At 49.1% G+C, this 17,539-nt stretch overlaps 1 protein-coding gene across 3 annotated transcripts in view; it reads left to right on the top strand.

Annotated features, from left to right (window-relative positions):
• kalrna (kalirin RhoGEF kinase a) overlaps nt 1-17,539 on the top strand; it is a 154,323-nt gene that overhangs the window by 71,115 nt on the left and 65,669 nt on the right. For all 3 annotated transcript variants that reach the window (XM_026144911.1, XM_026144912.1, XM_026144910.1), the window contains exons 15-23: nt 3,806-3,997; nt 4,122-4,291; nt 9,480-9,654; nt 9,896-10,148; nt 10,978-11,144; nt 12,417-12,536; nt 13,430-13,498; nt 13,591-13,740; nt 13,825-13,974. In XM_026144911.1, coding sequence (XP_026000696.1) covers nt 3,806-3,997; nt 4,122-4,291; nt 9,480-9,654; nt 9,896-10,148; nt 10,978-11,144; nt 12,417-12,536; nt 13,430-13,498; nt 13,591-13,740; nt 13,825-13,974 — 1,446 coding nt within the window. The remainder of the gene's footprint in view (nt 1-3,805; nt 3,998-4,121; nt 4,292-9,479; nt 9,655-9,895; nt 10,149-10,977; nt 11,145-12,416; nt 12,537-13,429; nt 13,499-13,590; nt 13,741-13,824; nt 13,975-17,539) is intronic.

The raw sequence follows: 17,539 nt of genomic DNA, 5'->3' as shown, positions 1-17,539 counted from the left end.
CATTCGTCATCACAGAGCATGCCGTGAGGAACACCTTCAGGAGGGTGAACACCAGGACCTGCTGCCTGCAGGACCAGATGCAATCCCTGGCCGGGTCCTTAGAGCCTGCGCTGATCAACTAGCACCGGTGTTCACGGAGATCTTCAACCTCTCCCTGGCCCAAGCTGCGGTTCCCACGTGCTTCAAACAGTCCATCATTGTCCCTGTTCCAAAGAAACAACAGCCCGCTTGCCACAATGACTACCGTCCAGTAGCACTGACTTCAATTGTGATGAAGTGTTTTGAAAGACTGATGAGAGATCACATCACTTCTTCACTTCCTCCCACCATCGACTCACTTCAGTTTGCTTACCGGACTAATCGTTCCACAGACGATGCCATATCTCACCTGCTCCACACATCCCTGAGTCACCTGGACACTGGCAGAGGGAATTATGTTAGGATGCTGTTCGTGGACTACAGTTCAGCATTCAACACAATAATTCCCTCTAAGCTTTTCACCAAGTTGACGGATCTAGGACTCAGCTCATCACTGTGTCAGTGGATCCTCAACTTCCTCACAGACAGACCCCAATCAGTGAGGGTGGGAAAACAAGTCTCCCCCTCCATCTCACTCAGCACTGGAGTGCCTCAGGGCTGTGTTTTAAGCCCCCTGCTGTACTCACTGTACACTTATGACTGTGTAGCCACATCCGACACCACCTCCATCGTCAAGTTTGCTGACGACACTGCTGTTGTGGGCCTGATCTCCGACAACATCGAGACGGCCTACCTGGAGGAGATTAGGAACCTGGAGACCTGGTGCCAGGAGAATAACCTCCTCCTAAACATCAGCAAGACTAAGGAGCTGATCGTGGACTTCACTACAAAGCAGGCGAGGAATTACAAACCCCTCATCATCAGTGGCACGCCAGTGGAGAGAGTGGACAGTTTCCGATACCTGGGTGTCCACATCACTCAGGACCTGTCATGGTCCTGTCACATCAACACCCTGGTTAAGAAAGCCCGTCAGCGTCTCTTCTTCCTCAGAAGACTTAGAGACTTCCATCTGCCACTGAAGGTGCTCAAGAACTTCTACTCCTGCACCATCGAGAGCGTCCTGACGGCAAACATCTGCACCTGGTTTGGGAACAGCACCAAGCAGGACAGACGAGATCTGCAAAGGGTGGTGCGCTCGGCAGAACGCATCATTCAATCAGAGCTCCCTGACCTGCTGTCCATCTACACCAAGCGGTGCAAGTCCAAAGCTAGGAAGATTATGATGGACCTCTCCCATCCCAACAATGGACTCTTCTCACTGTTGAGGTCTGGGAAGCGCTTCCGCTCCCTTAAGGCCAAAACAGAGAGAATGAAGAGGAGCTTCTTCCCCCAGGCTATTCGGGGCCCTGAACCAGGTGTAGACTGGACTCTCCCAAACACGTCACTATAAGACTGGACCCTCACACACGTCACCACACGCACCACCACACATTTCCTATAATCCTATAATTCCTATAATTTATAATCCTTATCTTTATAATCTCTTCTGCTATTTGCACATTCTTTACTGTAAATTCCTAAGTTAATTTGTAAATTTTTGTAGTAAATTGTAAATATTGTAAAACTTTTCTTCTGTCATTTAATGGTCGGGCATTGTACAGCTACAAGCATTTCACCCCCATGTCATACTGTGTATGGTTGTGTGTGTGTGACAAATAAAATTTGAATTTGAATTTGAATTTGATTTGAAATTTGATCTTCAACCTCATAAAACAAAGTGATGCATTTGGACAGTTTTCGGAATAAATTATACAAAATCACGAGTGGTCAGCACTGTTGCCTCACAGCAAGAAGGTCCTGAGTTCAATTCCAGCATCAGGTCTTTCTGTGTGGAGTTTGCATGTTCTCCCTGCTGTGTGGCTGCTCTCCGGGTACTCCAGCTTCCTCCCACAGTCCAAAGACATGCAGTTAGTGGGGCTAGGTTATTGGTTACTCTGAAGTGCCCATAGGTGTGAGTGTAAGTGTGAATGTTGTCTGTGTCTTGGTGTTACGGTGTGAACACACCGTTAGCCCTGCAGCAGACTGGCGACCTGTCCAGGGCGTACCCCGCCTCTCACCCTGAAACAGCTGGGATAGACTCCCCACGACCCTGGAAAAGGATAAGTGGAAGAGAACGGACGGATCAATGTTATATTTACATCAAGAGGAAAGAGATTCTCAAATAACAAAATCACTGTTTAAAAATGCAAAAGGAGGATTCATGTTTTGATTCATGTTCATGATTTTTTAAGAATTAAACCCGATATAAAAACAACCATTTGAACATTTTAAGGATTCACCAAACCGTGTTTTCTCACCAGTCTATCCTGATGCAATAATGCATCCTTTTCAGCAGGAAGAGCTTTAAGAGCCTTTAAACTATGGGCGAGTAAAGGCTTCAGAACATAGCAGCTCTTCATTCAAACAGCGCCCGTATGATCGGCTGTGTCTAAACTTTGATATCTCTAAGAAGCTCTTTTTTCAAATCCCTGCAGTTGAGACAGTTTATTTAAACCAAACATCAGTCGTTCACATCTGAACCACAGCTCCTACACCGTGAAGACCAAAGGATAAAGAAAGACACATTTCAGTGTTTATAATGTAACTGCTGCCTTTGACCAAGAGTCTGTCAGTAACAGGTTACAGGCAATGAAAACTGATATTAAGATGTTTAAACGCCCGGGAACAATCCGTTCACACAAGACTGAGATGATTACAGGAGTCAATGACAATGAGACCTTACCCCTGAAAACTGAATTGGTGGTCTCCTGATATTCCTGATGTTTGTTTGAAGTATTTGGGTACTTTGTGTCAGTGTGTGTGAGACTGTCCGGAGCTCCACAAATCCTGACAGATGCTAGTGCAGACGTTGTTGGGTCTTTGGTTCCAGCTCCTGTGAACCTCGAGTTGAGTTCTTCTGATATATTTGAGTTTTGTGGTTTTCCTTCATTATGATTCATGCTTTGCCTCCGTGTCGTGCCCACGTGTCTCAGGTCGGCATCTCTGTGTTTCCTGTTTTATTTTGACAGTCTTTGTTGAGCTTCCCTCTGTCTCCTCACTCTTAATTTGTCCACAGCTGTTTCCCCATGTGGTTCCACTTCCCGATCACCTCCTGTCTGTGTATATTGTGCGAGTTTCCCCCTGACCTTTGCTGCACTGCGAGATTTCTTATGTCAACATTTCCAAGGTTTTCCTAGTGATCCGGGTTTTGTGTTTATGTATAAGTTCTTCCCAGTGTCGGTGTTTCTCAGTTTGTAAGTGTGCCTTAATAAACGGCACGCCCTCAGTTTCTCTCAGTCTGTGTCCTGTGGTTGGCGTTTGGTTCCTCACACAAAACACATGATCTGTCTCCGGGTATCGTGACAGTTGGAGTACAGGTGGTGCAAACACTGTCTGCTGGGCATCTACCCAGAGAGCCCTGCTTCATCAATATGTATTGATTTTTGGACTTTTAGGGGCTGGAAGAATCAATCATTGGAGACAAAAGGAAAAGTGGTCACATGTTATGTTGGACAAACTGACCTGGACTGTCAGAGGAAAGGCAGAGGGTTTGAAAAAGTATGGAGACTGTGATTGGACAGCAGTGCAGAATTCAATTGTTGGTCTGTATCTGAATGTGTTTGCTCAGGGCGACTGTTTAAAACGCTGGAAATGTCGATAAAAACATTGAAGTATAAAAACTGGAAAACTGCACCAAAAAACGGTTGCGCTCAGCTTTTTGGTATCGTGCACTGCCAGCTGTGGTTCATTATACCAAACTAAGGGAATGTTTCTCTCTACCTTGCAGAACACTTACACCAACGCAGACAAGCTGCTGGAGGCAGCCGAGCAGCTTGCGCAGACAGGAGAGTGTGACCCGGAGGAAATCTACAAGGCAGCTAGACACCTGGAAGTGCGAATCCAGGACTTTGTCCGCCGGGTGGAACACAGGAAGCTGCTGCTTGACATGTCTGTCTCCTTCCACACACACACTAAGGAGGTGGGGACAGTTTTGCTATTTATTCCATGTAGAGACAGGTGATAGATGTGTGTTGAAGCATCAGCCTGAAGTTATTCACTCTCTTTGCATTGACGATCATTTCTGTCTGCGTGTCTGCATCCAGCTATGGTCGTGGATGGAGGAGCTGCAGAAGCAGCTGCTGGACGATGTGTGCTGCGATTCTGTGGACTCAGTTCAGACTCTGATCCAGCAGTTCCAGCAGCAGCAAACAGCCACACTGGAGGCAACGCTCAATGTGATTAAAGAGGGAGAGGAACTAATGCAGCAGCTGAGGTAACAGTCATACTCTTCTTATTGTGGCAGTATTAGAGCGAAAGAGAGAAGCTGACACCAACTAACAACTGAAGTAGTGAAATGAGGATTTCTAAAGTTAATAGAGCATCTCAGATTGTAGCATCAATACTGCAAATGTCATAAAAACACACAGACACATAAATACTACACAAAATGTTCAATCAAAGCACAATAACAGAAACAGTGATAGCAGCAGAAACAGGAGGGGTGGAGCAGTGAGTTCAGGGGTGGTGTCAGGACCCGCACAGCTGATCTCCATCCATCCTGTCGGACACCGGGACAGGACAACAGACAAGTGTTGGACTAACTGGAGCATCCAGCTGGAAAGCTGTAAAAGTGAACTGGTTGGAAGAAACCAGTAAAAGAAAAAACGATCATTTTGAGAAAAAAGCTGAAATGATCTTTGGGGGAAAGTCCAGAGTTTACAGTTGATTTATAAAATGCCTCTTTACTGCAGGAGGGTGGAACTGCTGTGCCTTTGCATCTGTCCAGTACCAGCCGTTCATGTCCCGTCTTCATACTGATCAGCACTCTGTGTTTATGTGCTAATGAAACATCATTTCCTTCCTGTGAAATGCACTATACACAGGTACACACACACACACAGGTCTTTATCACCAGCTTCCACATTTATTCATAGTTTTCCCAGGTTATGATATGAACACAGTCTGACAGCTGTCGGTCCCAGCTGATTTCTCTCTCCCTCCGCTCCTCCGGCCGTCCGACCGACCCTACACCCCCCCCCCCCTTGGGGCGCGGGCAGGATGCGATAGCCGCCGTCTTCTCCACCTGTGGACGCACCTGCCGGCCCCCCAAGTGGTACCCCAGATACTGTACCTCCCTCCGTCCAACCGCACACTTCTTCGGGTTGGCCATGAGCCCCGCCCTCCTCAGGGACTCCAGGACCGCGGCACATGCTCCGCCCAGGTGTCGCTGTGGATGATCACGTCATCCAGGTAGGCAGCAGCATATGCAACGTGCGGACGCAGCACCCGGTCCATGAGGCGCTGAAAGGTGGCAGGGGCTCCGAACAAGCCGAACGGAAGCGTAACGAATTGGTACAACCCGTACGGAGTGGAGAAGGCCGTTTTCTCCTTGGACTCGGCAGACAAGGGAATCTGCCAGTAGCCCTTGGTTAAATCCAGTGTCGTGAAAAAACGGGCCGTGCCCAGCCGATCCAGGAGCTCGTCGACCCGGGGCATGGGATAAGCATCAAAACGTGACACTTCATTCACCTTGCGATAGTCGACACAGAACCGTATAGACCCATCCTTCTTTACCACCAGAACGATGGGGCTACACCAGGCGCTGTGCGACTCTTCTATCACTCCCATTTTCAGCATTTCAGCCAATTCCCTCTGAACGATTTGCCGTTTATGCTCAGGAAGCCTGTAGGGCCGTGAACGCACCGTCACGCCAGGCTGCGTTACAAAATTATGCTCAATGAGAGACGTTCGGCCGGGCAGGGGGGGGAACACATCTGCAAACCGCTGTTGTAACGCGACAACGTCCACTCTCTGGGCCTGTGTGAGATGGTCATCACAAGGGAGGGAGGCAGGAATGATGGAATTTGGCACCTCCGGCCCCAACTCATCTCTCTCCTTCACCAGGCTCACCAGAGAAGCGGTTTCAACCTCTCTCCACTCTTTAAGGAGATTGAGGTGATAAATCTGCGTGGCCCCTCCCCTGTCCGACCGAGTGACCTCATAGTCAACGTCCCCAACTCGCCGTGTGACCACAAAGGGTCCTTGCCACTTGGCGAGCAACTTCGAGCTGGAAGAAGGGAGTAATACAAGCACTTTATCTCCCGGTGAAAATTGCCTGAGTCTAGCCCCTCTGTCGTACAGGCGTTGCTGACGCTGTTGAGCCTGGAGCAAATTCTCCCGTGACAACCTCCCCACAGTGTGGAGTTTTGCTCTCAGGTCCAACACGTACTGTATCTCATTTTTGGCGGGGCTCGGACCGTCCTCCCAGCTTTCTTTAATCAGGTCGAGCACCCCACGCGGCTTCCTGCCGAACAGTAGTTCAAAGGAAGAAAATCCCGTGGAGGCCTGGGGCACCTCCCGCACTGCAAATAACAGAGGGTCTAGCCAGCGATCCCAATTGCGTTCATCCTCGTTAATGAACTTACGAATCATGGACTTTAAAGTCTTATTCAGCCGCTCCACCAGCCCGTCAGTCTGAGGGTGGTAGACGCTGGTCCGAATAGATTTAATGCCCAGTAATTCGTACAGTTCCTGCAGTGTACGAGACATGAACGACGTGCCCTGGTCAGTCAGTATCTCTTTCGGGATTCCGACTCGGGAGATGACCTGAAACAGTGCCTGGGCCACACTCTTAGCCGAGATGGTGCGCAGCGGAACTGCTTCCGGGTACCGCGTTGCATAATCCACCAGGACTAATACAAAGCGGTAACCGCGTGCACTCCGATGAAACGGCCCGATGAGGTCCATGCCAATGCGCTCAAACGGGACCTCTATGAGTGGGAGCGGGCGCAAAGGCGCTCTTAGTATGGCCGGTTGATTAACAAGTTGGCAGTCCGGGCAGGACGCGCACCAACGGCGCACATCCGCTCGGATGCCCGGCCAATAAAATCGGGCTGTTATTCGCTCCAGAGTTTTTTCGTATCCCATATGCCCTGCCATGGGGTCATAATGAGCCACCTGGAAAATCGTTTCCCGGCGGCCCTGCGGCACCAACAACTGGGTGTGAGTCTCCTCCGTGCGAGTGTCACGACTCACTCGATATAGCCTATCTTTTGATAAAATGAAGCGCGGGTAGGTCCGCACGGCTTCAGGGCGCACCACGTGACCATCAATCTCAATCACCTGGTCAAAGGCTGAGCGTAGGGTGCCATCACGAGACTGCTCCAGTGGGAAATCACCCGTGGGGGAAACCTCCGGAGCCGGCGGGGCTTCCCATGAAGGACCCGCCGTCTCCCCCCCCGGAGTCAGTGTCGGATGACCCCGCGTCACCGCTGAGCGCCGCGCAGACACTACATGCTACTAACGGTTGTGATTGCATCCCCGCATACTGTCCCAACAGATGAAGAAACCCCGGCCAATTTGTGCCCAGAATTAGGGGATGGGACAGGCGCGGGCTAACCGCAGCCGTTACTCTATGCGTTTTGCCCTTATACTTTAATAACAGCGGGATACCTGTGAACATCACCATGAACACACTTCACCTCCACCCATTCTGCCTCCAGCAATGCCCCGGGGCGAACCAAGCCTTGGTGCACGAGGGTCTGCGTGCAGCCCGTGTCCACCAAAGCATGGTGTATACCCCCTCGAGTCCTTACCGGAATGCTGTATGTCCCTCCTGGACCGGGAGAGGGTGCTGGGGCACCGGCAACGCAGAACACCTGCCCCACTTCCATCAGAGGACAGTCCCTCCTCAGGTGTCCCAGTTGCCCGCACTTCCAGCACTCCTGCCCCGGTGTCTGTGCTGCTCTCCGTGGCTCAGGGGCGGCACTGCTCATGTCTGATCCCCGGGAAGGCACAAACGCAGCAAAAGGATTAGTGGGGCTCAGCGCCGGCGCCCGCTCTGCCTGCCCTGGCGCAGGTACCCGGCGCCTCGGTGCCGGCACTGGGGCTTGTTTGCTCGGCCTCCGGCCGCTGTCCCCGGGCTCCCCTGCTTTAGCGGCAAGGTGGTCCTCCGCCAACATTACCGCCACCTCCAGACTCGCGGGACGGTGGCACCTGACCCATCTCGCCGTCTCCGCAGGCAGCCCCTCCACGAACTGCTCCAGCACCACCTTGTCCACCAGCAGCGTCTCGCCCTCTGACGATCCCGGCTGCAGCCAGCGCACCGCCGCGTCATGCAGCTGCCGGGCCCAAGCAAACGGCCAATCCGCCGCGGCTAGCCGACAGGCCCGGAACCGCCGGCGATGATCCTCAGCGGTGAGCCCCAACCTGTCCACCACCGCCCGGCTCACGTCCTGGAAGCTGCTCCTCGAGGTCGGCGGCAGACTCAGGGCCGCCGTCTGAGCCTCCCCCGACAGCAGAGGAAGCAAACGCGGAGCCCACTCCCCCTGCGGCCACTGGCAGGCCTCCGCCGTGGCACGAAAAGTCTCCAGGAAAACCTGGGGGTCGTCCCCCATCCGGGGCATCGCCACCGACAGCGGCGGAGGCTTCGGCGGGGCAGCGGCTCCGACCAGCTGCTCCAGAACCAGAGTCTGCCGGTCCGCCTACTCCTGCAGCGCAGCCAGGTGAGCCCGCTGGGCCGCCGCTTGGTCTTGGCACATCTTCACCAGAAACTGCAAAGGCTGGGCGGGCGGCGCAGCCTGTGGGTCGGCGCAGCCTGTGGGTCGGACATCCCCACGCCGGCCGGATCCTGGGTTTCGGCACCACTTGTGAAATGCACTACACACAGGTACACACACACACAGGTCTTTATCACCAGCTTCCACATTTATTCATAGTTTTCCCAGGTTATGATATGAACACAGTCTGACAGCTGTCGGTCCCAGCTGATTTCCCTCTCCCTCCGCTCCTCTCCGTCTCACTATAAAAAGGGAAGGAAACCATTATCAGTCCAAATCGCCATCAGCTGTTCTCACCGGCATCTCCAGCACCGCCCCGTTGAGCCCACTGCACCACTCCTCCCCTGCAGCCGCGCCCGGGACCACACCTCCGCCACACTTCCTTACTCAAACCAACTGTGAAGCATGATTTCAGTAACTCAGAGGGAACAGCAGCCGCTTGTCTTGAAGCAACAGTGTCTTTACAGCTTTATTCTCCAAATGATCAATAATATTTTAATTAATACTCAGCCTATTTTATTTTTACTTGTATTTTTTTCTGTTCTGGCACTGGATATGAAATAACACGACACCACCACAAGGTTATAAACTCATAGTGCATCGTGCACAAGCACGAATGCTGGCGGTGCTTCGGTTACTCTGTAGGGTCTGCAAAGAGCTGCAGAAGCCTGGGAATGCGCTCACAAAGATAACAGACATGGCCGTGTGTGTGTGTGTGTGTGTGTGTGTGTGTGTGTGTGCTCTTCATCTACACACAGAGTGGAGCAGGCAGCATTCATGCTACTCTAAACACAGAGAAATATGACCTCTGTACTGGTGTTCTCAGGAGCACACGCATCCTCGAGTTTGGAGACGAGTTGGACCATTTTGAATCGTCTCCTCCTGTATCCTGTGTTTTTGCAGGGATGCAGCCATGTCCACCAATAAGACGCCACACTGCAGTTCCATTGCGCACATACAGGGTGTGCTGCAGCAGCTGGATGAAGCCCAGGGCCAGATGGAGGAGCTGTTCCATGAACGCAAAATCAAGCTGGACATCTTTCTGCAGCTTCGCATCTTTGAGCAGTACACGATAGAGGTCAGGCAAGAGGAATGTTGGCTCAGTGCGTACAGTTAACTAGACGTGATGTGTTAACGCCAATCAATGCGCTTTCTTTCACCGAGCAGAATAGAAAAACATATTTTGCTAATTTTGAGGTTTTGTCAGCAAGTCTGTCAGGACCAAGTGCTCAGATCAGCTGCTGGACCAGGTCTGGCTCTCGCTGTGTTCTGTTGTTCACTTGAATCTTTATGATTGCTCGCTTTTCCCGTTCTGGCAGGTCACGGCAGAACTAGACGCTTGGAACGAGGATCTGTCTCGTCAGCTGAATGACACCAGCCGCTCGGGCGCTAGCAGCGGCAGCAGCAGCGGGGGAGGCGGTGCCTCGTCCGCCGGCTCAGAGGATATCGGTCTGGCAGAACAGCGGCTGAAGCGGCACGCAGAGAGGAAAGCAGCCATGAACAACATGACCTATGAGGTGATGCAGCAGGGTCAAGATCTGCACCAGTACATCATGGAGGTCCAGGCTTCAGGTAAGGGACGCACACAGCCTTAGTCCTTGTTGTTTTAGTCGTATTAATCTTTCTCTGTTATATTTGGATTCCATCATTGTTGTGCATTTGACTTTGGGAAAGCACTTTGTGCAGCATAACTAAACTTGACCTTGACACTAACAGAGTGCTACTCTGGTCCCAGGTGGGATCAGTCTCTCTGAATCGCCACACAAACTGAACGCTCTGTTTGAAGCCCAAAATCACTTTCAGTGAAAGTAAAAAGTTAAATGGGAATATAGCATCCTTAAGATGCAACATGGTGAATCTTTTCTGTTTGCAGCTATTCAGCAATTCATACTTTGTCACGTGGGCGATCGTGGCTCAAGAGTTGGCAGTTCGTCCTGTAATCGGAAGGTTGCCGGTTCGAGCCCCGGCTCCGACAGTCTCGGTCGTTGTGTCCTTGGGCACGATACTTCACCCGTTGCCTACTGGTGGTGGTCAGAGGGCCCGGTGGCGCCAGTGTCCGGCAGCCTCGCCTCTGTCAGTGCGCCCCAGGGTGGCTGTGGCTACAATGTAGCTGCCATCACCAGTGTCTGAATGTGTGGATGTGTAAAGTGCTTTAGGGACTAGTAAAGCACTATACAAACACAGGCCATTTACCATTATTTCTTATTTTTACCAAATGCATACAAATTACAAATGAATTGCCCTCTGGGGATAAATACAGTCTCTCTGATCCTGAAAACAGGGCTTGGCTTGTTTATCCTTTCTTAGATAGCAGCATTTCTCTGGTTTCTGAGGTTCTCCAAAACTTCCTTTACACTAATTTGTTGACATGACAGAAGCAGAACGTGTGTGTTTGTCACAGGAATCGAGCTGACGGGAGAGAAGGACTTGGACTTGGCCTCTCAGGTTCAGGAGCTGCTGGAGTTCCTGCATGAGAAGCAGCAGGAGGTGGAGGTCAACGTGCAGCACACGCACACGCGGCTGGAGCAGACTCTTCAGCTGCGCCACCTGCAGGGAGAAGTTAAACAGGTGAAGGCATGGCACTCACAGGGACGACTCCATCTTTAACCTACTTTGCTATGCAGCTTCAGTTTGTTGTCCCAGATCTAGAAAACATCGAGACTCAGAGAAAGCTGGATCCTAGTCCAACTAGAGCAACGTTGTTATCAACTGTTCTCGTTTTGAACAGGCTGCTCGATGTTGGAGAAGTGACAGGAACAACAGCCAGGCTGTGTGTGTAGACAGGAAACACACTGCTACTGCTGCAAATGGATACAGCTGAATCATTTATTAAGCTCATGCCAACGTGCTAATAACACGCAGGCACACACCCTCACTGCTATCCTGTCTGAGATCACTCGTCAGTAAAGTTCACAACCTTGAATAGATGAGGCACCTCGTCTGCCATGGCTAACGTCATCTTCCACAGGACCACTCTCACTCCAAACACACATAACACTCACAGGTTGTCATGTTTTGAGGCAACCTTGCGCGTCCCTGTGATTGGATTGAACCAACAGAATGGGGTTGGAGGTTGGCGCGCCTGAGCGAAATCACTCCCCCCTGCACGTAAATGATTGTTGTTGATGTGGATGTCGAGCTGTGAGCGGAGAGCTGCAGCCGGCGAGGGAAGATGTCACTGAGCGGTGAATCGGGGTCGGGCCGTGCCTCCTACCTGCCACAGTCACATGATGTCATGTGTTAGGTTTTGGGATGTGAACGCGTTGATTTCACCGTGTTACAAAGAAATGTAACCCGAGGAGCACATGCATGTCACAGGTGCATCAACACTAGTTGTTGTAAACTCTCAGAAGCTGTGTGTGTCGTGTAGTTGAAGCTCTGACTAACATAATGCGTGTAGTGCAAGTGTGTCCATTAAGACATCAGTCAAAGCCAAAAACAGTCTATTTATTTGTACTTGCACAAAATAACCTTTGACCTTTCACTGCTGTAAGTTTCCTTTTGTTAAGAATGACGCATGTCACACAAAAGGTCCGAGGTGTAGTCCTACTGATATTCTGATTACACATTATTAAAGATGTTTCAGTAAGTGTGTCAATAAAAACATTACTCATGATAAACGCTCCCAGATGTTTGCGCGTGTTAGTCGTGCAGGACTGAAGCTGGAGTTTCCCGAGCTTCACTCGTGTAGCTCCACAGCGTCTGCAGACACACGCACACGTATTACATGTTATTAGTACAGATATGGTTTTAGTGAGGGAGGCTTTCCCGCCACAGCGTGTATACACCTGCATGTTTATATAAGTCGTATGTTGTCATGGTGTCTGACTCGCTGTCTAGGTGTTGGGTTGGATACGTAACGGAGAGTCCATGCTGAACGCCAGCATGGTCAACGCCAGCTCGCTGTCTGAGGCCGAGCAGCTTCAGAGGGAGCATGAGCAGTTCCAGATGGCTATAGAGGTACACACACACACACACACACACACACACACACACACACACGGCCTAATTATTTACTGTACAGGAGTAATAATTTTTCAGTGTGTGCTGGTTTGAATCGTAGCAGATGTGCACGCAGTGACACAGAGGTGCTCTTTGTGATGTGTGTGTGTGAACCAGGCTTACCTCAGTCGTTTACATTCTGCTCTGAGTTTGAACAGTTACAGCTGCTTCACACACACTTACACACACACACACACACACTTAGACACACACACACACTTACACACACACACACACACTTACACACACACACACACACTTACACACACACACACACTTACACACACACACACACACTTACACACACACAGTAAATCCTTTAAGTGCTGTCACTGTGGTGTTACTTTAAATAGCTGACCACAGAAGTCTGAAGGTGTGTGCGTGCGTGTGTGTGTGTGTGTGCGTGTGCCTGTGTGTGTGTGTGTGTGTGTGTGTGTGTGTGTGTGTGTGTGTGTGTGTGTGTGTCTTGATGATATGACTCCTGCATCTTCCTGCTGATGTGCTGCTGTGTACCCAGGCTCACGCACTCGTGCACAACAATATGATCAACAATATAAAATAAACTTTTGCCTCCTTACTGCTGTATTTAACTTAAATAAAACAGTGAATGAAATGTTAGGATCATTTTAATACAGCTTAATCATCAGAATTGTAATCAAAGCTGTAAATGATCTTTTCTGGCACAGAGTCGAACTTTAAAGATTCTTTTTGCCTGGAAGAGATTTTAAAAGTTTTAGAGGCCCTTTAACCTTTAAGCCTTGTGTTTGTGTAGACCTCCACAAAGGCATGTTAGGAATGGTATATTGAACTGAGTGAAAGTGGAGATAATAACCAAATCTCCTCTCTTCCAGTCTCTGTTCCACGCTAACTCTCTTCAGAAGACACATCAGAGTGCTCTGCAGGTCCAACAAAAAGCTGAGGTGAATCTTCTTTAATGCCTAACTAACTGTTTCCCTTCATTTCTCCGTCGTCAGTAGTTGACAGCTCTGACCTCTTTTGCTGCTTTTGTCAGATGATGCTACAGGCGAGTCATTATGATCCAGAGGCAATTCGAAGCTGTGCTGAGAAGGTTGCCGTGCACTGGCAGCAACTGATGCTGAAGATGGAGGACCGTCTGAAGCTGGTCAATGCATCCGTAGCCTTCTACAAGACATCTGAACAGGTGCACTTCAAGCAAACTCCACCGTCGCTGTTTTTGTTTTCTTACATCAGCAACAGGAAGGTAACTGTTTGTGCGTCTGTGCAGGTGTGCAGTGTGTTGGAGAGCCTGGAGCAGGAGTACCGCCGCGATGAAGACTGGTGCGGCACACACGACAAAGTGGGAAGTTCATCCGACAGCGACCACCTCCTGCCTCTGATCAGTAAGCACCTGGAGCAGAAAGAAGCCTTCCTCAAGGTGATTTCATGTCTCACTGTCTAAAAGAACAAAGCAGGCTGCTGGGCTTGTTTTGTTTGATAAATAACGTATGCAGATGATGCCATCATGTTCTACACAACTAATAACATGTATATACAGTGGGGCAAAAAAGTATTTAGTCAGCCACCGATTGTGCAAGTTCCCCCACCTAAAATGATGACAGAGGTCAGTAATTTGCACCAGAGGTACACTTCAACTGTGAGAGACAGAATGTGAAAAAAAAAATCCATGAATCCACATGGTAGGATTTGTAAAGAATTTATTCGTAAATCAGGGTGGAAAATAAGTATTTGGTCAATAACAAAAATACAACTCAATACTTTGTAACATAACCTTTGTTGGCAATAACAGAGGTCAAACGTTTACTATAGGTCTTTACCAGGTTTGCACACACAGTAGCTGGTATCTTGGCCCATTCCTCCATGCAGATCTTCTCGAGAGCAGTGATGTTTTGGGGCTGTCGCCGAGCAACACGGACTTTCAACTCCCGCCACAGATTTTCTATGGGGTTGAGGTCTGGAGACTGGCTAGGCCACTCCAGGACTTTCAAATGCTTCTTACGGAGCCACTCCTTTGTTGCCCGGGCGGTGTGTTTTGGATCATTGTCATGTTGGAAGACCCAGCCTCGTTTCATCTTCAAAGTTCTCACTGATGGAAGGAGGTTTTGGCTCAAAATCTCACGATACATGGCCCCATTCATTCTGTCCTTAACACGGATCAGTCGTCCTGTCCCCTTGGCAGAAAAACAGCCCCATAGCATGATGTTTCCACCCCCATGCTTCACAGTAGGTATGGTGTTCTTGGGATGCAACTCAGTATTCTTCTTCCTCCAAACACGACGAGTTGAGTTTATACCAAAAAGTTCTACTTTGGTTTCATCTGACCACATGACATTCTCCCAATCCTCTGCTGTATCATCCATGTGCTCTCTGGCAAACTTCAGACGGGCCTGGACATGCACTGGCTTCAGCAGCGGAACACGTCTGGCACTGCGGGATTTGATTCCCTGCCGTTGTAGTGTGTTACTGATGGTGACCTTTGTTACTTTGGTCCCAGCTCTCTGCAGGTCATTCACCAGGTCCCCCCGTGTGGTTCTGGGATCTTTGCTCACCGTTCTCATGATCATTTTGACCCCACGGGATGAGATCTTGCGTGGAGCCCCAGATGGAGGGAGATTATCAGTGGTCTTGTATGTCTTCCATTTTCTGATGATTGCTCCCACAGTTGATTTTTTCACACCAAGCTGCTTGCCTATTGTAGATTCACTCTTCCCAGTCTGGTGCAGGTCTACAATACTTTTCCTGGTGTCCTTCGAAAGCTCTTTGGTCTTGGCCATGGCGGAGTTTGGAGTCTGACTGTTTGAGGCTGTGGACAGGTGTCTTTTATACAGATGATGAGTTCAAACAGGTGCCATTCATACAGGTAACGAGTGGGGGACAGAAAAGCTTCTTACAGAAGACGTTACAGGTCTGTGAGAGCCAGAGATTTTCCTTGTTTGAGGTGACCAAATACTTATTTTCCACCCTGATTTACCAATAAATTCTTTACAAATCCTACCATGTGGATTCATGGATTTTTTTTTCACATTCTGTCTCTCACAGTTGAAGTGTACCTCTGGTGCAAATTACTGACCTCTGTCATCATTTTAAGTGGGGGAACTTGCACAATCGGTGGCTGACTAAATACTTTTTTGCCCCACTGTATAAAAGTTTCCCACTTGCATTGCGGGCATCTTTGTACTTCAAGCTAGTGTCCTCTACCAGAGGCCTGGGAGCTGGAGAGTCCTGCAGGGTCTTTTCCTAGGACTGTGCTCTTCATCGCAGAGTTCTCAGATGTTGTTCCTGCTGCAGCCACTCACCTAGCTTGATGGTCAAGTGCTCTGATTAGCACGGGGACCACTGTTGCCTTCATCCTCCACATCTTCTCCAGCTTCTCATGTTCCTCCTCCCTGCTATAGCTACCACTCGGTATAGCTACACCTATCACAGCGGCTGCTTGTCTACCACTATGTTGGTTAGCCACCACCATTTTGTCCGTCTGTATCTGGAAGTCCCACAAGATCTTAGCTCGGTCATTCTCCACCACCCTTGGGGGCATCTCCCATTTTGACCTCGGGACTTCCAGGTTATACTCGGCACAGATGTTCCTGTACACTATGCCGGCCACTTGGTTATGGCGTTCCATGTACACCCTGCCTGCTAGCATCTTGCACCCTGCTGTAATGTGCTGGACAATGTTCCCTGTAATGTTTCATGTGTCTCCCTGAGCGTCCCTTGGACCACTGTGAGCAACAGCAGACGTGTGCACTGTGGTCATGCCAGCATTTAATCATCCAAGTTACATGGTTTATTAAAATAATCAGATTACAGCATTTATGTTAGACTACTTTTAATTAACTGCTTTAGCCCACTTACAATGAAAATTTAAAACAATCTTGTTCATCACCTGTGTAGCATGTTAACACTATTGGAAGTAAAAATAACTTGAACTTCAATTTTGAAAACACAACTTTTTTTTTTATTTTTTAAAAGCTCTGGCTTGTATTATGAGTCTGAGTCTGTGGTCTGGGAGAGAGTCTGTAACTCTGTCTGCAAAATATAATATATAATGACCAATGTTGGGTAATTAATTATATAGTTACTTCTTCAAAAAAGTAACTGAGTTATGCAAACAAAGCTTTTTGCAGCTGTTTACCTAAAAATGCAGCCAAAGCGTTTTTAAATAAACATTTCAAACTATTTACAGAACAATCAGCTGTTCTGCATCAAATCTGATGCCACACAAATTATTTGTGCCGCTCCAAAAATAATTTCTGTCCACTATGAGATGAAGGAGAACAACAGCCTGATACCTGCAGGCCTGACAACAGCAGATGTGTCACTGCTGTAACACCTGTAACACTCAGCAGGCGCCTCATTGTTCTGACACACAACAAAACTGTTGACTACACTACACACTAACTACACACTGACTACACACTAACTACACACTAACTACACACTGACTACACACTAACTACACACTAACTACACACTGACTACACACTAACTACACACTAACTACACACTGACTACACACTAACTACACACTAACTACACACTAACTACACACTAACTACACACCAACTACACACCAACTACACACCAACTACACACCAACTACACACCAACTACACACTAACTACACACTAACTACACACCAACTACACACCAACTACACACCGACTACACACCGACTACACACTAACTACACACCAACTACACACTAACTACACACTAACTACACACTAACTACACACCAACTACACACCAACTACACACCGACTACACACCGACTACACACTAACTACACACCAACTACACACTAACTACACACTAACTACACACTAACTACACACTAACTACACACCAACTACACACCAACTACACACCGACTACACACCGACTACACACTAACTACACACCAACTACACTAACTACACACTAACTACACACTAACTACACACTAACTACACACCAACTACACACTAACTACACACCAACTA

Source organism: Astatotilapia calliptera, chromosome 16 (assembly GCF_900246225.1).
Source record: "Astatotilapia calliptera chromosome 16, fAstCal1.2, whole genome shotgun sequence".
NCBI lineage: Eukaryota > Metazoa > Chordata > Actinopteri > Cichliformes > Cichlidae > Astatotilapia > Astatotilapia calliptera.
This window is presented reverse-complemented; position numbering and strand designations above follow the sequence as displayed.